Here is a 23,188-nt window from a genome sequence, read left to right as displayed (position 1 = left end):
GCGGGTGGATCACCTGAGGTCAGGAGTTTTAGACCAGCCTGGCCAACGTGGGGAAACCCCGTCTCTACTAAAATACAAAAATTATCTGGGCGTGGTGGCAGGCGCCTGTAATCCTAGCTACTCGGGAGGCTGAGGCACGAGAATCGCTTGAACCCGGGAGGCGGAGCTTGCAGTGAGCCACTGCACTCTGGCCTCGGGGACAGAGCGAGACTCTTGTCTCAAAACAAACAAACAAACAAAAAATCACAGAGATCTTCTTGGCAAGGTGAACTGTCAAGTCATATCCCCAGACCGATATAACAAGGTATACCTCCTTGCTGGTAAAAGTATTTTCTCTGAGTTGAACTGTTTGCCAAGAAGAGTCTCTTAAAACTCGTGAAAACTATTCCAGAACTTAAAGTATTAAAAAAAAAAAAAAAACTCGTGAAAACACTATACTGTAAGGTAAAAATAATGATGGAAACACTTTGAAACCTCATGTGTACAAGGATAGGGCTTATGCAAAAAAAAAAAAAATTACCTTTATTACTTTGTTTTTTTCACACAGAGGGGTAATGCGCGGAGTCCTAACAAGGTTTGAGGTAGGGGTGGTAACTCACACAATAGCATGAAAACCCAATCATCAGGCTTATGAACCACAAAAGGATCTTAATACTTTTTTTTTTTAAGTAAGCCTACAGAAGGCAAAAGAAGCTTTAAAAAAACTGAAGTAGTTTTTCTGCAAGAAACAATTATGCCGGAAATGTGGTCAGAGCAGTTCCTAGACAACCAGAATACTTGGTTACAGCCTTGGCCTAGGCCAATTTTTCAAGCTGGTTAGAATAACTAATCCTTCTGTATTCAGGTTTCAAGACTTCCAGGAAGACTTTCTTGCACAAAAAAATAACCTATTTCATCTGTATCGAAGCCCCAAATTGTAAAATTGTTTCTTTTCTATTTTTTTCAAGGTTAGATTATAAACTATTTGAGGCCAGAAATTGTGTAATTAGTTGCCCACTTTGTTCAGGATGCTGCTGTCAGAGGCGATTGAACCAGAGCAACTCCATCTTGAAAAGGGGCTGAGTAAAATAAGGCTGAGGCCTGCTATGCTGCATTCCCAGATGGTTATGCATTCTAAGTCACAGGATGAGATAGGAGGTCATAAAGATACAAGATACAAGATGCATGTCATAAAGACCTTACTGATGAAACAGGTAGCAGTAAAGAAGCCGACTAAAACCCACCAAAACCAAGATGGTGATGAAAGTGACCTCTGGTCGTCCTCACTGCTAAATTCCCACCAGCGCCATGACAGTTTACAAACGCCATGGGAATGTCAGGAAGGTACCCTCTCTGGTCTAAAAAGGGGAGGCATGAATAATCCATCCCTTGTTTAGCATATCATCAAGAAATAACCATAAAAATGGGCAACGAGTAGCCCTCGGGCTGCTCTGCCTATGGAGTAGCCATTCTTTTATTCCTCTACTTTCTTAATAAACTTGCTTTCACTTTACTCTATGGTCTTGTCCTGAATTCTTCCTTGCTCGAGATCCAAGAACCCTTTCTTGGTGTCTGGATCAGGACCCCTTTCCGGTAACACTGCTACACTAGTGCTGAAGAGACATTGTCCCTCGTTCATGGAATTTGCAGTCTAATGGCAGAGAGATGGACAATCTAATCTTGTATCTTGTATATGATTACAAATAGACATGCTGTGAAGGAAAAGTAAAGGGTGCAATGAGCATTTAAGGTGGTGGGAGGCTGATTTAGTCTAAGGTGCCCTGAGGAAGTGATCTTTGAGTGAAATCTGAAGTTTGAGTAGGAGATAATTTGCTAATGGAGTATTGGGGTGGTGGAATGTCTCCTAAGCACAGAGTACAGCATATGCAAAGGTTCTGAGCTGGTGCATTGCAATAACTAAAAGAAGCCAGTGTGGTTAGAGCAGAGGGAGAGAGGTGGTGAGGACCCAGATCCTATTTTAAGGACTTGGGTTTTTATAGTAAGGCTAATTGGAAATTACTGAAAGAATGTAAGAGAAATATAATCATACATGAACTTTTAGAAGATCCTTTAGACTGTGGCATGAAGAACAGATTGGAAGAGGACAAGCATGGGTGAGGGTAGACCAATTAGGTGGAGAGAAAAGTGGATAACAGGGACAGATTCAAATTTTGTGGGGCCTGAAGTTTATGTGCATTTGGCGAGTGGAGGCTCCTTAAGAAAAAGAATAACAATTTTAGGTACAAAAGTAGGTACACAACTGAATATGTATTTAGACTAAAACAAAATATAACGTTATAAATTTTTAAAAGTTGAAAAATATTACAAATAATGCAAAAATTTAACGTAACATTTTTATTAAGTAACTGCCAGGCATACTTCTTCATACTTTTTTCCCCTTACATTATATGGCTATGTGCTCTTTAATCATCTCTTCATATGATGTTAGTTTATAATATTTTCTAAAGAGAATAGAAAGATAATTTAGTTTTTTCTCTAGTGTGTTTGATCAGTATTTGCTTTTTATTGGTGATAATTCAGAAAAGTTATTTTTCACCTGCTCAGTTCATTATTGGTTTTATATATATGTTTAGTATTTTTGTCAAATTTCAGAAAACTCTATCAAATATCCTCTTAACATAGGCATTTCGTGACATTCTGCATTTTATTTTATATTATTTTATTTTTTGAGATGGAGTCTTGATCTGTCTGCGCTCTTGGCTCACTGCAACCTCCACCTCCCAGGTTCAAGCGATTCTCCTGCCTCAGCCTCCTGAGTAGCTGGGATTATAGGCATGCATCACTATGCCCGGCTAATTTTTGTATTTTTAGTAGAGATGGGGTTTCGCCATGTTGGCCAGGCTGGTCTCGAACTCCTGACTTCAGGTGATCTACCCGCCTCAGCCTCCCAAAGTGCTGGGATTATAGGCGTGAGTTTTATGTTATCTTCCTCAATGCTAGTGTGAGATCAAATCGAAAGAAATTTGAATATTTTTCAATGAGTTTATATAATTCACAAGTTGTCAATTTAATAGCCTATTTATTACTTTCATTTGCAATTTATCTCTTCCTCTTTCCAGCTTTATTGAGATATAATTGACAACAAAATTATGTGTATTTAAGGTGTACAACATGATGTTTTCATATACATATAGAGTGTGAAATGATTATTCTCTTCCTCTTAATGAATTACTGTTTTTCTTATGATTTAAAGTTTTTTTTGTTACTCTTTACTTCTTAATGTCAGGATAATTTCTCTTTACTTTCTCATTCATCTTTATCACTTTGGTTTTGTATCCTATTAATTTTTTTTTTTTTTTTTGAGACAGAGTCTTGCTCTGTCACCAGGCTAGAGTGCAGTGGCATGATCTCGGCTCACTACAACCTCCACCTCTCAGGTTCAAGCGATTCTCCTGCCTCAGCCTCCCAAGTAGCTGGGATTACAGGTGTACACCACCACACCCAGCTAATTTTTGTATTTTTAGTAGAGACAGTGTTTCACCATATTGGTCTGGTCTCGAACTCCTGACCTCAGGCTGGTCTTGAACTCCTGACCTCAGGTGATCCACCCACCTTGGCCTCCCAAGGTGCTGGGATTACAGGCGTGAGCCACCATGCCCAGCCTAGCCAAGTTGTTTTTTAAAGAGCATGCAGCCCTTTTTCCTAATCATTATAATAGCTGTGTTAACAGATGACTGATTATAAATGCTGTTTAACCACAGGTTAAAATAACAATCTTGTTTTACTTTGTTGAATAATGTCTCAGATGTTTTCAGTTGGCTAAAAATATTTAAAAATTGCTCATAGGTTTTCCTGTTAGAAAGTAGTGCCCAATAATTGCCAACTCATCAGTGGTTGTCATATCTAGAATAGAATATATAATATTATTTGGTGTTTGGTTATGTGTTTGACTTACCACTTTTTAAACATTTTTTTCATTATTTCAATTTTTTCCATAAATTGTTTTAGTAAAATAAGTTGTGTTTTCATTTTGACATGTTTTTCCAAGAGCTTAAGCAAAAATGCATCCAATTCAGCTATTAGTTGAAAAATTCCTGTGGAATTTTCATTATAGGAACAATAGTACTTTTCATCATGACCTCTGAAGTGTAACTTTCACTTAACGTTTAATAACCTCAAAACTTCCATCTCTGGCCACGATGGAGTAACAGTGCCAGACTAATTCTCTTGCTAAAAACAACTAGAAAACAGGGCAATATAGATGCCTTTATACAAGTGACAATAGTGAAGGACTGTGATCCACATGTAAAGAGAAACAAACAATTGCTCCAACTTTTTGCCTGGTGGAGGGACATTCTGAACCAGAGAGCAGGAAATAGGATCTCATGCTTGACAAAGTTGACTTGCTAACTTTGGGTGGACAGAGATCAAAGTTGAGGGAGATTGAGGCAGCTGGAAGTTTGCAGGGAAGAATTCCAAAGAGAAGGGTGCTGTATAGATTTAAAAGCTCCATAAGTTTGTACAGATGTCTTTCTGAAACTTTGCTGAACACTGAGATGTGCATTCACAGGGTGAAACACCACCAGAAGGCAAGGCAAAGAATGACCAAGGTAATGTAAAACAAATAATTCTCAGAGGGGTTGGGATGTTTGAGATCCAGCCAGCCATAGGGGAAAGTCCTCCTTGATCATCAGGAGCACTCCTTAGGAACCTGGAAAGGTCATGCCCTAATAGTGGAGCTAAACTATCATGAGTAAAAAGTACTGTGCACCCACAGAAACAAAGCTTGGGTACAGCCCTCAAAAGATCAAACTAATCTGCAAGGAAAGTAACTTGCTTTCCAGAATAAGGCTCAACACTCTTTCAGGGAAGACTACGAAACCTAGATATTCAACAATATGAAATTCACAATGTTCTGCGTTGAATAAGAAAATTACTACACAGGGCCGGGCGTGGTGGCTCACGCCTGTAATCCCAGCACTTTGGGAGGCCGAGGCGGATCATGAGGTCAGGAGATCAAGACCATCCTGGCTAACACGGTGAAACCCCATCTCTACTAAAAAATACAAAAAATTAGCTGGGCATGGTGGCGGGTGCCTGTAGTCCCAGCTACTCAGGAGGATTAGGCAGGAGAATGGTGTGAACCCGGGAGATGGAGGTTGAAGTGAGCCGAGATCGCGCCACTACACTCCAGCAGCCTGGGCGACAGAGCAAGACTGTCTCCAAAAAAAAAAAAAAAAAAAAAAAAAAAAATTACTATATAGGCTCCCAAACAGGAAAATGTGACCCCATGACCAGAAGAAAAAATTGTCAATAGAAACAGATAATAAATGACAGGGATGAAGAAGTTAATAGATTAATGTGTTAAAACTCCTATTATAACTTGTTCAAGTATTTAAAGGAAAACATGAGCCAACTGAGAAGAGAGGTGGAAGATATATAACTGGGCCAGGCACAGTGGCACACACTTGTAATCCCAGCACTTTGGGAGGCCTAGGTGGGCAGATGGCTTGAGCCCAGGAGTTTGAGACCAGCCTGGGTGACTTGACAAAACCCCACCTCTACAAAAAAAAAAAAAAATACAATACACAAAATTAGCTGGGCTTGGTGGTATGCTCCTGTAGTCCCAGCTACTCAGGAGGCTGAGATGGGAGGATCACTTGAGCCGAGGAGGTCCAGGCTGCAGTGAGCCATGATTGTGCCACTGCATTCCAGCCTGGGTGACAGAGGGATACCCTGTCTCAAAAATAAATAAATACAAATAGAATCTATAACTGAATAGCACTATATCTGAAAATTCACTACATGGATTAAGAGATGATTAAACAATATGGGGGGGAGATAAGTCAACTTGAAGATATAGCAAGAGAAAAATACCCAAAATAAAGCAAAGAGAGAAAAAAATGAAAATAAAAATGAGCAGGGCCCTTGTGACCTGTGAAACAAAATCATGGGGTCTACTATTTACATAACTGGAATTCCAGAAGGAAGAAATAATTTTTCGAAGAAATAATAGTTGCTGTCTGCATATAGAGAAAACTCTGATCTCAGATTCAAGAAATTCAGTGAACCCCATGCAGAAAAAACATAAAGAAAATCATACTGAGAAACATCACAATCAAAATTCTGGAAACTAGTAATAAAGAAAAGTAGCCTTTATGACAAAAATATTATTAGAGATAAAAACAGGGCATTTTATGATGATAAAAGGTTCAATCCATCAGGAAGATATAACAATTATAAATATATATGGACCTAACAAAGTACCAAAATTCTTGAAGTAAAAACTGATAGAAATAAAGGAAAAAATGGACAACTCGATAATAGTTGGAAACTTCAATACTCCACTTTCAATAATGGATACAGTAGCTAGGCAGAAGATGAACAAGGACATAGAAGACTTGAATAACATTATAAAATAGGTAGACCTAACAGAGATCTACAGAACTCTCCACCCAACAAGAGCAGAATCTATACTCTTCTCAAGTGCCTGTGGAATATTCTCCAGGATAGACCATGTACTAGGCCATAAAACAAACCTCGATAAATCTAAAAGGGTAGAAATAATACAAGTATGTTCTCTCACCACAGTGAAATAAAATTAGAACATAAGATTCCCAGAGAAATTTGGGTAGCTCACAAATATTTGGAAATGAAACAACATACTCCTAAATAATCAGTGGATTAAAACAGAAATCAAAAGGGAAATTAGAAAATACTTTGAGATGAATGAATATGAATACACAGCATACTAAAACTTGGGATACAACTAACATAGAGCTTGAAGAGTAATTTGTGGCTGTAAATGCCTATATTTAAAAAAAGAATTATCTCATATCATTAATTTAACCTTCTACCTTAAGACACCAAAGAAAGCAAAATAAACCTAAAGCAAGCAGAAGGAAGGAAATAATAAAAATTAGAGCAGAAATTAATGAAACAGAGGATAGAAAAAAATAGAGAAAAATCAATGAAAGCAAAAGCTGATTCTTTGGAAAGATTAACAAAATTGTCAAATCTTGGTGGTCCCTATCAGAGATATTTCATATCTCCATTTAAGTAGCCAGTCTGGCCCCTGCAGAAAGGATCATGGGAAATGATCATAGCCTACCACAAGCTCAACCAAGTATTAGTCCTGACGCTGTGGCCATGCTGGATTTGATACCTTTGCTAGACAAAATCAATATGACTACAGGTAAATTTTAAGCAGCCACCGATTTGGTGAATGCATTCTCTTCTGTCCCTATCAGAAAAGAGGCTCAGAAACACTTCACATTCATACAGAATGAACAACAAAAGACATCTACAGTTTTGCCCCAAGGTTATGTTAACTCATCTCTGTGTCACAATATGTAACTATGTGACTATGTGTTATAATACAGCCCCGACAAATCCAGACTGCCCAGGTATCCTGCAGAACATCTTACCCATCCAATACATTGATGACATCATGCTGATCAGGCAGGATGAAAAAGAGGTGACTAGCATCTGGACACCTTGATAAGATACACATGCTCCGGGGGGGTGGGAGACAGGCTCTATGAAAATTTAGAAACTTGGTACTTCAGTAAAGATTTTTAGAGGTCCTGGCGTGTGTCATGACATTGCCTCCAAAGTAAAAAAAAAACTGCTGCATTTTGCATTTCTTACTAGTGAGAAAGAAGCACAGTGCTTGGTAGAACTCTTTGGATTCTGGGTGCAATACATTGTATGCTTAGGAACACTGACCAGCCCATATATGAAAGGCTGCCAGCTTTGATGGGGACTGGAGCATAAAAGTGCTCTGTAACAGGCAGGGCTGACTACATAATCTGTGGGGTCCAGTGTGAAACAAAAATGTGGGTTCCTTTGTTCAAAAAGCAGAAAAAATGTGCCGTTTAAGTTACTAAAATATAAAACTTTTTCTTTAAAAATATCTTATTACTTACAAAATATAATAGGGGTTATAATAATACATGAGTAACAACATAATCTTAAATTTATATAATATAAATAATGAGACTTTATTATGTGATATTTTGATTACAAGTTTCTTCCGACTTGCTTTTCTGCAAATTCAATTGTTTTTTCTTTTAAACAGGGTCTCACTCCATCACCCAGGCTGGAGTGCAGTGGTGTAATCACAGCTGACCACAGCTTCAACCTCCTGGGCTCAAGCAATCCTCCTGCCTCAGCCTCCTGAGTAGCTGGGACTACTGGTGCATGTTATCGCACCCAGCTAATTTTTACATATTTTTGTAGAGATGAGCTCTCCCTACCTTGCCCAGGCTAATATCAAACACCTGGCCTCAAGTGATTCTCCCACTTTTGCCTCCACAAAGTGTTGGGATTATAGGTGTGAGCCACCCTGCCTGGCCTGCAAATTCATTTCCTAGGCCATCATACGTTTTCAGCAAATTCATTTTCAATTGATGTAGTTGAAAGCAATGTCAGTGACTCTTGGCAAATGCAAGATTGCAAATATTTTTTGATAACATTAATTTTGAGAAGGATCTTTCTTCTGATGTAACTGTTACTGTTGCTGTTAAGACTATTTTATAGGCTGTATAACAAAGGAATAAATTTGACAAATTATTTCAAAATAGAAATTTTAGCACGTGGGCCAAGTGTGGTGGCTCATGACTGTAATCCCAGCACTTGGGTAGGCTGAGGCAGGCGGATTGCCTGAGCTCAGGAGTTCGAGACCAGTCTGTGCAACGTGGCAAAACCCCATTGCTACAATAAAATACAAAAATTAGTTGTGTGTGGTTGTGTGCACCTGTAGTTCCAGCTACTCAGGAGGCTGAGATGAGAGGATCGCTTGTGCCCAGGAGGTTGAGGCTTCAGTGAGCAGTAGTTGTACCACTGCACTCCAGCCTGGGTGACAAAGCTGGACCCTGTCTAAAAAAAAATTAGAAAGAAATTTTAGTACATGTAGAACTGACGATTCCTGTAGATTTTTTTTTTTTGAGTCGGAGTCTCACTCTATTGCCCAGGCTAGAGTGTAATGGTGCGATCTTGGCTCACTGCAACCTACGCCGCCCAGGTTCAAGTGATTCTCCTGCCTCAGCCTCCTGAGTAGCTGGGATTACAGACGTGCACCACCACGCTCGGCTAATTTTTGTAATTTTTTTTTTTTTTGAGATGGAGTCTTGCTCTGTTGCCCAGGGTGGAGTGCAGTGGCATGATCTCGGCTCACTGCAACCTCCACCTCCCGGATTCAAGCAATTCTCTGCCTCTGCCTCCCAAGTAGCTGGGATTACAGGCACATGCCACCACGCCGGGCTATTTTTTTTTTTTTTTTGTATTTTTAGTAGAGACGGGGTTTCACCATCTTGGACAGGCTGGTCTTGAATTCCTGACCTCGTGATCTGCCTGCCTTGGCCTCCCAAAATGCTGGGATTACAGGTGTGAGCCACTGCACCTGGCCTAATTTTTGTATTTTCAGTAGAGACAGGGTTTCACCATGTTGGCCAGGCTGGTCTCAAACTCCTGACCTTGTGACCCACCTGCCTTGGCCTCCCAAAGTGCTGGGATTATAGGTGTGAGCCACTGGGCTCGGCTGAAAAATTTTTTGAAAAATATTTAACTCTCCCTACAAATCAGTTTTAAGTTGAATTTAATTTTTAATGTAAAGTATAAATTGTAATTTTGCAATTGTAAAATTGTAACTGGCATAACAATGAAATTGTAACATTTTCTTTGACATTTCCAGTAACTTTTGAAGGTCATTTGAAAAACTCCATGGCTTCAAACTTTATACGATTCAAAGTGCTTATTTATACATTCTATCACCGTATCTCTAATTATAAGGAAAAAGTAATTTTAATTAATACTAGGCTCATCCGAAACTTCCTATGAAAATAGCATTCTTTTTTGTCAAATGTGAACATCTTTATATTTCTAAAGCTGTGGATATTTGATTTGCCATGTTGCAGAAGTTTTCAAAAGTAGAGACTCTACACTCTGAAGAATTGTAATAGTTCCCTGATATGGTTTATTACAATGTCTGAGTATGCTTTGTTTTTTTTTTGGTAACAATTTACTGACAGTGTGTACTGCCTGAACTGGCAATTTCTGTCCCATCTCTCAAGCCTGAAAATTAAGATTTGTGCAAATGCCACAAAGATGGGATTTGGGAAGTAGCCAGGCAAGCTAGGCTTCCACAGCAGGTCCCAGGGCTGGCTTTATGCAGAATCCCTTTACTCTCCTACTGCTGTCACCACTGCTGCTGCTTCTCAGCTATTGCTGCTGTCAACTGGCACTGGTCCCCACCTAGCTACTTTGGGGCCCTTAAGTGCCCATGACTGCCCTTAGGTGTGCACGTGTGACAACTGCATGGTGCCTGGTGCTGCCTGCTGGACTTCCTAGCTTGGCATAACTCCACTTCTCATGCACGTGGCCATTGTCCCATATGACTGCACTTATAAAACACCAATTCCTTTTTCTTCTTTTTTTTTTTTTTGAGACGGAGTCTTGCTCTGTCGCCAGGCTGGAGTGCAGTGGTGCGATCTCAGCTCACTGCAACCTCCGCCTCCCGGGCTCAAGCGACTCCCCTTCCTCAGCCTCCCACGTAGCTGGGACTACAGGCGAATGCCACCACACCCAGCTAATTTTTTTTTTTTTTTTTTGTATTTTAGTGGAGATGGGGTTTCACCATGTTGGCCAAGATGGTCTCAATCTCCTGACCTCATGATCTGCCCACCTCAGCAGATCCCAGTGCTGGGATTATAGCCGTGAGCCACCACGCCCGGCCAAAACACCAAATTTAAAAACAAAATTGTTCACCATTTCAAGATGGTGATAATACAGCATTAAACCAGGAGTAAAGACCTTCTGAGAGTGGGGTTCTGTACAACATATCCATGAAGCCCATCCTGGTAGCAGGTCCTAGCTGTGGTTCAAGTAGCCCTTCTGCTTGGGCCATATACTCAAGCAGAGCCTAAGGTATTCCGTGTGTAAGATGCAATGTGGTGCAAACCCCAATAGGAGGATCACAAGGCAGGCCCATAGGGTTTTGGGGCAAGGTCATGACATCTATAGCAGGAATTACACACCATTTGAAAAACAGCTCCTAGTGTACTGAGCCCAGATCGAGATGGAACTCTTATCCACGAGGCACCAAATGACCATGCTTTCTGAACTATTCATCATGAGTTAGGTTCTCCTGGATCTACCAAGTCATTAAGTTGGTCAGGACCAGCATTAATCCTTTGTAAGTTAAAACACTGCATTTGGGAACAAGCACAAGCAGGACCAGAGGGCAACAAACAAGTGCATGAATAGGTAGCCCAGACTCCCATATCACTAGTCATAGTTACACCACTGCTCCTCTCTCAGCTCACGTCCAAGGGCCTGTATGACCAGCTGAAGGAGGAGGAAAAAGCCCCAACTTGGTTTATAGACAAAACAGCATGGTTTATAGGTGCAAGGTAGAAATGGATGATAGCTGCAATCACTCAGCATTGGCCTTGAATCATAGTAGTTTAAAAAAACAACAACATAGTAACAGGAAGAGCTTTGGGTGGTACACCTGACCATTCAGTTTGTGTGGAAGGAAAAGTGGTCTGAGATTAGAATATATATGGACTCACTGGCAGTGGTGAATGGCATTGGCTGACTGGTCATGAGCCTGGAAGGAAGACGATCAGAAGATTGGAGAAAGGGAGGTCTGGGGTTGTGGCACGTGGATGAACATATAGGAATAGGCACAAAATGGCCAGGCGCAGTGGCTCATGCCTGTAATCCCAGCACTTTGGGAGGCTGAGGCAGGCAGATCACCTGAGGTCGAGAGTTCTAGACCAGCCTGACCAACATGGAGAAACCCTGTCTCTACTGAAAATACAAAAATTAGCTGGGCGTGGTGGCACATGCCCGAGGCTGAGGCAGGAGAATCGCTTGAACCCAGGAGGAGGAGGTTGTGGTGAGCCGAGATCGTGCCATTGCATTCCAGCCTCGGCAACAAGAGTGAAACTCTGTCTCAAAAAAAAAAAAAAAAGGAATAGGCACAAAGTATGAAGATCTTTGTATCACATGCTTATGCCCAGCAGAAAGCATTCAGGTTGGAAGAGGCACTAGACAACCAATTAGACAAAATGGCTTAGTCAATTGATATTAACCAGACTTTGTTGGTGGCCATTCAAGTGCTGGTACAATAGGCACATCACTTCCTTTATTTATTTTTTTTGAGACAGAGTCTCACTCTGTCCCCCAGGCTGGAGTGCAGTGGCGCAATCTCGGCTTACTGCAACCTCCGCCTCCCCGGTTCAAGCAATTCTCCTGCCTCAGCTTCCCAAGTAGCTAGGATTACAGGCGCCTGCCTCCGTGCCTAGCTCATTTTTGTATTTTTAGTAGAGATGGGGTTTCACCATGTTGGCCAGGGTGGTCTTGAACTCCTGACTTCGTGATCCACCTGCCTCGGCCTCCCAAAGTGCTGGGATTACAGGCGTGAGCCACTGCGCCTGGCCTACATCAGTTCTTTTAAAACAATGTCACTGTGCCAGGAGTTTGAGATCAGCCTGGGCAATATAGGAAGACTCTGTCTCTAAAAAAAGAAAATCACTTTAATACAGATGAGAGACAGAGGCTTAATTTTTAGCTGATATGTATTGAGCAGCCATAAACTTTCTTTCTACTATTGCAAAGGAAAGGTTATACTCTGTCACTTTGAAATCTTGTGTAATAATAAGTAGTAAACTAGATACCCACAATTCCTGTAAGCATCATGACTTGAATATCATTCTGCATTAATAGTTTACTCACTGTCTACTGTGTATTAATATGCATTTCCTAAATTCTGTCTAAGGTTTGATGGCTTTAAAAAGTACTAAAATTGGGGCCGCATCTTTGCTGTTTGCAAAACTCAGCCATTCTACCCTGTGGGCTTTGGAGAGTCCAAACCAACTGAGGGTGGAAGGGATCCCCCAGCACAGCACAGCTGTTCTACCAAAACATGGCCAGACTGCTTCTTTAAGTGAGTCGCTGATCTGTTCCTCCTCACTGGGCAGGACCTCTCAACTGGGGCCTCCAGCCACCCCTGCCAGTGTTCGCTGGCCAACAGAGATTTGAAAACTTCCTAGGACAAAGTTCCTAAAGGGCGGGGTGAGCTACCATCTTTGCTATTTGGGTGACCTAGCCATTCCAGCCTCTAGGTGTTGAAGAGCCCAAGCCAACTGGGAGAGGAAGTATATCCCAGCACAGCATGGCTGCTCTACAAAAGCATGGCCAGACTGCTTCTTTAAGTGGGTCCCTGATCCCCTTCCTTTTGACTGGGTGAGATCTCCCAACTGGGGTCTTCAGCCACCTTCTACAGGTGTGTTTGAGCCAGCAACAGGTGTGCACTTCCCTGGGATGGAGCTCTCAGAGGAAGGGGTGGGCTGCCCTCTTTGCTGTTTCACAGCCTTCACTGGTGATACTTCCAGGTACTGGAAAACCCAAGGCGACTGGGACCAGGCTGCCAGCAAACCACAGCAGCCCTACAGAAAAGTGATCAGGCTGTTAAAACAAAAACAAAAACCATCCAAAGGTCAGCAACCTCAAAGATTGAAAATAGATAATCCCATAAAGATGAGAAAGAATCAGCACAAGAATGCTGAAAACTCAAAAAGGCAAAATGCCCTCTTTCCTCCAAATGACTGCATCACCTCTCCAGCAAGGGTTTGGAACCAGGCCAAGGCTGTGATGGCTGAAATGACAGAAGTAGAATTCAGAATATGGATAGGAACAAACTTCACTGAATTAAAGGAGGATATTGTAACCCAATGGAAGGAAGCTAAAAATCATGATAAAACATCATAGGAGCTGACAGACAAAATAGCCAGAGTGGAGAAGAATGTAACCAACCTGACAGAGCTGAAAAGCACACTGTAAGAATTTCATAATGCAATCACAAGTATTAATAGCATAATCAAGCAGAGAAAAGAATCTCAGAGCTTGAAGAATGTCTTTCTGAAATAAGATAGGCAGCCAAGAATAGAGAAGAAAGAATGAAAAGGAATGAACAAAACCTCTGAGAAATATGAGATTATGTAAAGAGACTGAATCTTTGACTGATTGGTGTACCTGAAAGAGATGGGGCAAATGGAACCAATTTGGAAAACACATTTCAGGATATCATCCATGAGAACTTCCCCAACCTAGCTAGACAGGCCAACATTCAAATTCAGGAAATGCAGAGAACCCCAGTAAGATACTCCATGAGAAGGTCATCCCCAAGACACATAATTAACACATTCCCCAAGGTCAAAATGAAAGAAAAAATGTTAAGGGGACCTAGAGAGAAAAGCCAGGTCACTTACAAAGGGAAGCCCAGCAGACTAACAACAGACCTCTCAGAGGAAAACCTATAAGCCAGAAGAGATTGGGGGCCAACACTCAGAATTCTTAAAGAAAATAATTTTCAACCCAGAATTTCATATCTGGCCAAACTAAGCTTCATAAGCGAAGGAGAAATAAGATCCTTTTCAGACAAGCAAATGCTGAGGGAATTCGTTACTACCAGACCTGCCTTACAAGAGCTCCTGAAGGAAGCACTAAATATGGAAAGAAGGCCGGGCATGGTGGCTCACGTCTGTAATCCCAGCACTTTGGGAGGCCAAGGTGGGCACATTACTTGAGGCCAGGAGTTTGAGACCAGTCTGGGCAACATGGTGAATCCCCGTCTCTACTAAAAATACAAAAATTAGCTGGGTGTCATGTTGCACACCTGTAATCCCAACTACCTGGGAGGCTGAGGCATGAGAATTGGTTGAACCCAGGAGGCAGAGGTTGCAGTGAGCCGAGATCATGCCACTGCACTCCAGCCTGGGTGACAGAGTGAGACTGTGTCTCAAAAAAAAAAAAAAAATATATATATATATATATATGGAAGGAAAAGACTGTTACTAGCCACTGCAAAAACACACTGTAGTACACAAAGCAGTGACACTATAAAACAACTACATAAACCAGCCTGCAAAATAACCAGTTAACAACATCATGATGACAGGATCAAATGTATACATATCAATAATAACCTTAAATGTAAATGGGCTAAATGCCCAATTAAAAGACACAGAATGGCAAGTTGGATAAAGAACCATGACCTAGTGGTATGCTGTCTTCAAGAGACCCATCTGATGTGCAATGACACACATAGGCTCAAAATAAAGGGATGGAGGAAAATTTACAAAGCAAATGGAAAACAGAAAAAAGCAGGGGTTGCAATCCTAGTTTCTAACAAAACAAACTTTAAACCAACAAAGATAAAAAAAGACAAAGGGGGCATTATATAATGGTAAAGGGTTCAATTCAACAAGAAGACCTAACTATTCTAAATGTATATGCACCCAACATAGGAATACCCAGATTCATAAAGCATGTTCTTAGAGACCTTCAAAGAGACTTAGAGTCCCACACAATAATAGTGAGAGACTTTAACCACCTGCTGACAATATTAGACAGATCATCAAGAAAGAAAATTAACAAAGATATTCAGGACCTGAACTCAGCACTGGATCAAATGGACCTGATAGATATCTACAGAACTCTCCACACGAAAACAACAGAATATACATTCTTCTCATTGCCACGTGGCACTTACTGTAAAATCAATGACATAATCAGAAGTAAAACACCTCTCAGCAAATGCAAAAGAACTGAAATCATAACAATATCTCAGACAGCAGTGCAATCAAATTAGAACTCAAGATTAGGAAATTCATTCAAAACTGTACAATTACATGGAAATTGAATAACCTGCTCCTGAATGACTTTTGAGTAAATAAATGAAATTAAGGCAGAACTCAAGAAGCTCTTTGAAACTAATGAGAACAAAGATATGACATACCAGAATCTCTGGGACACAGCTAAGGCAGTGTTAAGAGGGAAATTTATAGCACTAAACACCCTCATCAGATCTCAAGTTAACAACCTAATATCACAACTAAAACAAATAGAGAAGCAAGAGCAAACAAATCCCAAAGCTAGCAGAAGTCAATAAATAACCAAAATCAGAGGTGAACAAAGGAGATAGAGTCATGAAAAATCATTCAAAAGATGAATCCAGGAGCTAGTTTTTTTTTGAAAAAATTAATAAGATAGATAGACCACTAGGTAGACTAACAAAGAAGAAAACAGAGAAGATTCAAATAAACACAGTGAAAAATGGTAAGGGGAATATTACCACTGAACACACAGAAATACAAGCAACCATCATAGAATAGTATGAATACATCTATGCACATAAACTAGAAAATCTAAAAGAAATGGATAAATTTCTGGACACATACACCCTTTTAAGACTGAGCCAGGAAGAAATTCAGTCCCTGAACAGACCAATAATGAGTTCTGAAATTGAGGCAGTAATAAATAGCCTAACAACCAAAAAAAGCCCAGGACCAGATGGATTCACAGCTGAATTCTAGCAGATGTACAAAAAAGAGCTGATATCATTCCCACTGAAACTATTTCAAAAAGTTGAAAAGAAGGGACTCCTCCCTAACTCATTCTATGAGGCCAGCATCATCCTGAAACAAAACCTGGCAGAGATACAACAACTACAAAAAAACTTCAGGCCAAGATCCTTGGTGAACATTGATGCAAAAATCCTCAACAAAATACTGGCAAACTGAATCCAGCAGCACATCAAAAAACTCATTCACCAGGACCAAGTAGGCTTCATCCCTGGGATGCAAGGTTAATTGAACATACACAAATCGATAAATGTGATTCATCACATAAACAGAACTAAAGGCAAAACCACATGATTATCTCAACAGATGCAGAAAAAGCTTTCGATAAAATTCAACATCCATTCATGTTAAAAACTCTCAATAAACTAGGTGTTGAAGTAACATACCTCAAAAAAGTAAGAACCATGTATGACAAACCCACAGCTAATATCCTACTGAAAGGGCAAAAGCTGGAAGCATTCCCCTTGAAAACAGGCACAATACAAGGATGCCCTCTCCCACTGCTCCTATTCAACATAGTATTGGAAGTTCTGGCCAGGGCAATCAGGCAAGAGAAAGAAATAAAGGGCATTCAAATAGGAAGAGAGGAAGTCAAACAATCCATGTTTGCAGATGATATGGTCCTATATCTAGAAAACTCCATCATCTCAGCCCAAAAGCTTCTTAAGCTGATAAACAACTTCAGCAAAGTCTCAGGATACAAAATCAATGTGCAAAAATCACTAGCATTCCTAAACACCAACAACAGTCATGCCAAGGGCCAAATCAGGAATGAACTCCCATTCACAATTGCCACAAAAAGAATACAATACCCAGTAATACAGCTAACTAGGGAGGTAAAAGATCTCTACAAGGAAAACTACAAACCACTGCTCAAAGAAATCAGAGATGACACAAACAAATGGAAAAACATTCCATGCTCATGGATAGGAAGAATCAATATCATTAAATTGGCCATGCTGCCCAAAGCAATTTATAGATTCAATGCTTTTCCCATTAAACTACCATTGACATTCTCCACAGAACTAGAAAAAACTATTTTAAAATTCATATGGAACCAAAAAGGAGTCTTGCTCTGTTGCCCAGGCCGGAGTGCAGTGGTGCAATCTCAGCTCCCTGCAACCTCTGCCTACCAGGTTCAAGTGATTCTCATGCCTCATCCTTTCAAGTTGCTGGGATTACAGGTGTGTGCCATCACATCTGGCTAATTTTTGTATTTTTTTAGTAGAAATGGGGTTTCGCCATGTTGGCCAGGCTGTTCTCAAACTCCTGGTCTCAAGAGATCCACCTGCCTTGGCCTCCTGAAGTGCTGGTATTACAGGCGTGAGCCACTGCACCCAGCCATCAGTGGTTCTTTCTTATATCCAGAGCTTCAGGGAACTTGTGTGGGGCCTGCCAGTTTCCTGGTGGCAGTAGTGTAGGGTGAGAAAAGCGGCTGTCCTTTGCCAATACCGCTTCTAGGATTATATTTACTAAAGTTAACTTTTCTTAGGAAAGTAGGTAATTGGTTGTTTTTTTCTCTGGTTTTCATGGTATTCATTCAATTAGTTAATTAAACAAATATTTATTGAGCAGTTACAATGTGCCAGGGATTGTTCTAAGTGATGGGCATATATCAATGAACAAAATAGACAAAATTCCTGCGCTCGGAAGCTTACATTTTAGTGGCAAAAGACAGATAACAAAATAAATCAGATTATATACTGTAGTATGTGGGAAGAGGGTATTATGGGAAAAAAAAGAACAAGGAAGAGAACTAAGGAAAACCTGGGGGATGGGGAGCTGCAATGTCAAATAGGGTGGTTATGGAGTGATTCACAGAGAAGCCTTTTTTTTTTTTTTTTTTAAGATGGAGTCTCACTCAGTGACCCAGGCTGGAATGCAGTGGCATGATCTCGGCTCACTGCAGCCTCCGCCTCCTGGGTTCATGTGATTCTCAGGCATGGGCCACCACACCCAGCTAATTTTTGTATTTTTAGTAGTGACGAGGTTTCACCATGTTGGCCAGGATGGTCTCGATCTCTTGACTTCGTGATCCGTCCACCTCGGCCTCCCAAAGTGCTGGGATTACAGGTGTGAGCCATCGCGCCTGGCTCACAGAGAAGACATTTAAGCAGAGACGAGACTCTGGGGAGAGCAGAGTCATGCCAATATCTAGGGGAAGATCATTCCATAAGTACAATGATCTTAAGCGTGCTTTCCTTGTTAGTTTTTAGTTTGCCATTTTCCTCTCTTTAGATTTGGTAATGATGGGGAATGGGAAATAATTTTGAAGTTCTTATTAACTTAGAAATGTTGAATGTCAATAACCTATTGTTTTCTTGGTCTCTTTTTTCCCTTCAGCTCACTTTGAGTTTCTTTACCTGTAATTCCTGATGGAGATTCCCTAAATGAGAATAGTGCTGAAGACTAACAGTTAATCACATCTCTTCTTAGGGGGAAGAGATAAAAAGGGCTGGGAAGCCAACTAAAAAAATAGGTCCAATTTCAGTGTTTACTCCTCTGAAAGTCCTGCTCATTGCAAAGTTTGGCATACGAAGGAGGACTTGGAACTCGTTGAATGCCAGGGACAACAGGGAAAAAGACCTCAAAAAACAAAACAGCAATATAATAATGAATTCTACTCTCATTTCATACATTTAAACATTAAATGGTAACAATAGTCATTAATATAGTTATAAAACCATAAAATAATATTTCCAGTATAATTTAAAATTCCGAATACCTAAGCGAAAAGTACAACTTCTGCTTGTCTCATATTAACTCCAGTTTCAAAAAGGGCCCTTTTATTGCAGTGCTGGTGTCAAGGTACACCGGATTTCTACCGGCAGGGTCAGGCTCTATTATGAAAGTGCCTTGGAAGACAAAACTGTGCTGAACAAACACGAAACACCAGTGTTGTTCACCAGGTGTGTTGTTGCCCCTTTTGGAAGTGTGGTCAAGTATTTAATAGCATTTGACTAATATATATTCATCCATAATGAAAGCCAGACACTTTATGAAAAGTTCACTTTATTCTTTGTGAATGGACACGTTATTTAGCCTCTTCGTGCCTCAGCTCCCTCAGCTGAAAAGTGAGAATATAACGACACTTAACTGCTTTATAGGGTTAAAGTGAGGATTAAGTGGGATAATTCATGCAAATCTCTAAGAACAGTGCCTGACATACAAAAAGCGCTAAACATGTTGCCAATTATTAACTTCACAAAAATATCTACAGTGGAGCGGCAGTTCCGAGTTCTATTGAGGTCTAGTGTAAGATACATTTCTCACAGTCTCTTGTAAATTTTTGATTCTACCATCATCAAAACTAGCTCAATTAATGTATCAGTTCGGTCATCTCAAGAACATTTATTAAACCCTCACTCTGGTTACATCTTGTATCAGGGAATTAGTTGATTTTAATCCAGGGCTTTGGTTTTCACTGGAGGAAAAAAGTTCACAGCGTTATTAAGTCCCAGGTATTTGCCAGGTGTTCAGAGTTTTAGAAAGCTTATTGTCAGAGACTAAACTAAGAAGGCTTTTGAAGGCGCTCAGATCAGGTGGGAAAGTGAGAAGGGCTGGTATTGTGTTCCGAGTATGTCAAGAAGGAGCTCCTGGCCTGGGCCTATTGATGGGCGTTTAGAACCCTTCTGGGCATTATTTCTAGCTGGCGGCTGAATAAGAGGCAAGAGTCACCCTCTTTTTGAGTTAAATCACGTGCTTAATTAAAAGTGAAGGTGGCGGCGGCCTCAGCGCCCTCCCCCTCCGTGCTGCTGGCTTCTTCCCAACGGTGTTCTGGCCACGTCCTGCGCCTTCTCGCGCACGGGAGAGCGCTCTGGGTAGAAGCCGGGCCCCGGCAGCAGGTGGCCCCAGGTAGCTCAGTGGCGTGGCAGTCTCCTTCTCGCCCGGTCCGGAGCGGAGGGGAGCGGCTCAGGTGCCGGCTCGGGGGAGGCCCGGGCACCTCGGGGATCCAGAGCCCGCTGGCGCCGCGCCCGGGAGGGCACCACCGGCGAGGACGAAGCCGCGCCTCCTCCCGGAACTGGCCGGCGCCGCGAGGCGGGAGGAGCAGCGGGAGCCGGGCAGCCGCGCGCCGGGGACCATGGACGTCCTTCCCACCGGCGGGGGCCGCCCGGGGCTCCGGACGGAGCTGGAATTCCGCGGCGGCGGTGGCGAGGCGAGGCTGGAGAGTCAGGAGGAAGAAACGATTCCTGCAGCTCCCCCAGCCCCGCGCCTCCGGGGAGCGGTGGAGCGGCCGCGGCGCTCCCGGGACTCGTGGGACGGCGATGAGGACACGGAGCCCGGCGAGGCGTGCGGCGGCCGCACAAGCCGCACGGCGTCCCTGGTGAGCGGGCTGCTCAACGAGCTGTACAGCTGCACAGAGGAGGAGGAGGCGGCGGGCGGGGGCCGCGGGGCCGAGGGCCGCCGGCGGCGCCGCGACAGCCTCGACAGCTCCACCGAGGCCTCGGGCTCCGACGTGGTCCTGGGCGGCCGCAGCGGTGCCGGCGACTCCCGCGTGCTGCAGGAGCTGCAGGAGCGACCGAGCCAGCGGCATCAGATGCTGTACCTGCGGCAGAAAGGTGAGGGCCGGGCGCAGCAGGGTCCCGGGGGCTTCCTGGAGCCGGGTTGTCCTCGCCGTCTCTGCCCGCGCTCCAGCGCGCACCTGGGCTGCTCGGCGGAGCGCTCAGATACTGTCTCTTTGGATCTGACGGTGGTACCCACCGTGGCACAGATTTATGTCCACACTTAGTTCTTAAGTTCTCCGGAGTAATTGAATCAAGCGTCAGTTGATGGAGTGGGCAGTTTCCCCGCTCTTCCCTCCTCCCATCTCCCGGTGTGTTCGCGGAGGCCCCAGGGGAGAGGCAGCCCAGATTCTAATTTCACCTGAACAGCTGTTAGGACAGGGTGGGAGGTTCTGATACGTATACCTGACCTACCTAGAGGGCGCCGCCAGAATCGAGGCGAGTCGTAGGGCTGTTCTTTCCTTTTGTTTTTTTTTTGTTTTTTTTTTTTTGTTTTTAAAGTCCGCCTTCCCTGGTCACACCACTTAGTGTTTAACTAGTGAGGCAGAATAATTCGATAATGCGGTTTCGAAGCAGAGCGTGTGAATTCTATTTCTGCCAGAGCGTACGGTTCCAGGCAGCTCACTAGGAATTTTTGTTGTTGTTGTTTTGTTTTCTTTTTTTCCTTCTCGGTGGCAGGTTAGTGGAGGGCCCTAGAGTGTTGAGGTTTATTACAGAATTTAACTGCTGGTACCTTCAGTTGGCATGGAGAGGTCGACCTGAGAAAATGGCCTTGGCTTTCAGGGAGAGAGGCTAATTTGGTGTTTCTTTTGTTATGAGACTCTGATGCTCGTGTCTTGAGCTCGTGTCACACTTTTTTTTTTCATCTGGTCATAATAGCTTGCCTTTCAGGCAGTAACACAGTTATTAGAGTTGTCTTTTTTGGTATAGAAATATCAAGACCTCCATTTACAAAATGAGGTGACGTATGGAAAACAGATGCCGAGCCACCATAACATTTCTTGACAGTAATGTCCTTGGGCTGAGTTACCAGGGGAGGGAGGAAGGAGAGTCTCCCATCTCCTCACTGTATTAAAAAAAAAAAAAAAAAACCTAGGAAAAGAATAAATCTGTCTGCTTTCTCAGACCTACGTAAACAGCTTTTAGCTTCCTCTTTTGACTTCCTAGTGAAGATTTTTTTTTTTTTTTCCCAGCTGATTGTTACAGATAGCTTCCAGGTTCCTCCCCCTGCCTGGGACTTTGGCTGTAGCTGTGCCATTTCATTTTATAGAATTATTTGGTTGTTCTCAGAGTGTCTGTGTATGCCACAAGTCCCATAGGGCAATAGTTCTTTCAGACTCCAACAGAATCAATTTTGAAGAATTATGATTTCTCTTTTTACAAGGTTTTACATTTTTCATCACCGAGGGAATTCTGGGGATTAGTAATTTCCTTTTTGAAGAGGAAAATTGGCAGACTAAAGTTTAAAGAAGTAGTAACGGTACAGCTAACTATGCAAGTGGATTTCATATGAGTGGCCACACAACTAACCATCCACAAGCCCTGTAATAGTTCGTTTTGCCTGTTCGGTCTTATTGCATGGCTAGTTGCCGGTTAAACCTTTCTTCCCTTGTAGTCAACCCTATTAAGATGAACAAAATGCCATATCATAATAGTCCTATACACACATATGCGTGCTTACGTGTGCACACATACACACACTAACACGCTCCCTCTCCCCTTTATTGATAACATCACTCGCGTGCTCAGATTAAAGTATCAGGTGATGATACAGCTGTCTGCGTAAAGAATGCTGCTTATCAGGTTATTTGATCTTTTTCTCAGGCTCAAAAAATATTCCCCCCAATATAACTACTCTGCATTCAGTAAGAATGTCATACAATACTGATAGCCTGTGTATTGTCTCCTCTCCCTGCCAGGGATTTTGCTGTAGCACTTATTTAGCTATATATTTAACATGTGTAGGTCCTTTAGGTGAGGCACCAGAATGGTTTCTCAGGACATCTGGGCTCTCTTCAGTATTTCCTTGGTTAAGGGGATGAATTTTGGAGTCAGACTCCTGAGTTGATATCCGGCCACAGTTCCTTACCAGCTGTGTAACCTTGGACAAGCTATTTAACATCTCTGTGTCTCACTTTCTTATAAATAGGGATAATAATAATACCTACCTCAGAGGGCTGTGGTGAGAATTACATAAGTTAGAGTGTATGAAGTGCTCAACAGATGTTAGATATAACTTTATATCATATACCCTGGAATTCCTTAGGACACTGAGCACAGGTTGTGAGTTGACAATGTCCTTATTTTTCCTCAGTT

At 42.1% G+C, this 23,188-nt stretch overlaps 1 protein-coding gene and 1 non-coding gene across 3 annotated transcripts in view; one reads left to right on the top strand and one right to left on the bottom strand.

Moving 5' to 3' along the window:
* TBC1D30 (TBC1 domain family member 30) overlaps window positions 1-23,188 on the top strand; it is a 119,305-nt gene that overhangs the window by 828 nt on the left and 95,289 nt on the right. Inside the window, exon 1 of one of the 2 annotated variants that reach the window (XM_024931248.4) lies at window positions 20,351-20,929. The exons of the other annotated variant lie outside the window; for it this stretch is intronic. Within the exon in view, the coding sequence (XP_024787016.2) occupies window positions 20,452-20,929 (478 nt within the window). The 5' untranslated portion in view covers window positions 20,351-20,451. Of the gene's footprint in view, window positions 1-20,350; window positions 20,930-23,188 lie in introns of those variants that run through there. 2 annotated transcript variants of the gene reach the window in all.
* On the bottom strand, window positions 542-647 carry LOC112436833 (small nucleolar RNA U13). The gene has a single exon (XR_003025518.1). It is a non-coding gene; the product is annotated as a small nucleolar RNA U13 (small nucleolar RNA).

Source organism: Pan paniscus, chromosome 10 (assembly GCF_029289425.2).
Source record: "Pan paniscus chromosome 10, NHGRI_mPanPan1-v2.0_pri, whole genome shotgun sequence".
Lineage (NCBI taxonomy): Eukaryota > Metazoa > Chordata > Mammalia > Primates > Hominidae > Pan > Pan paniscus.
Note: the sequence above shows the minus strand (reverse complement) of the source record. Positions and strands in the feature narration are given on the sequence as shown.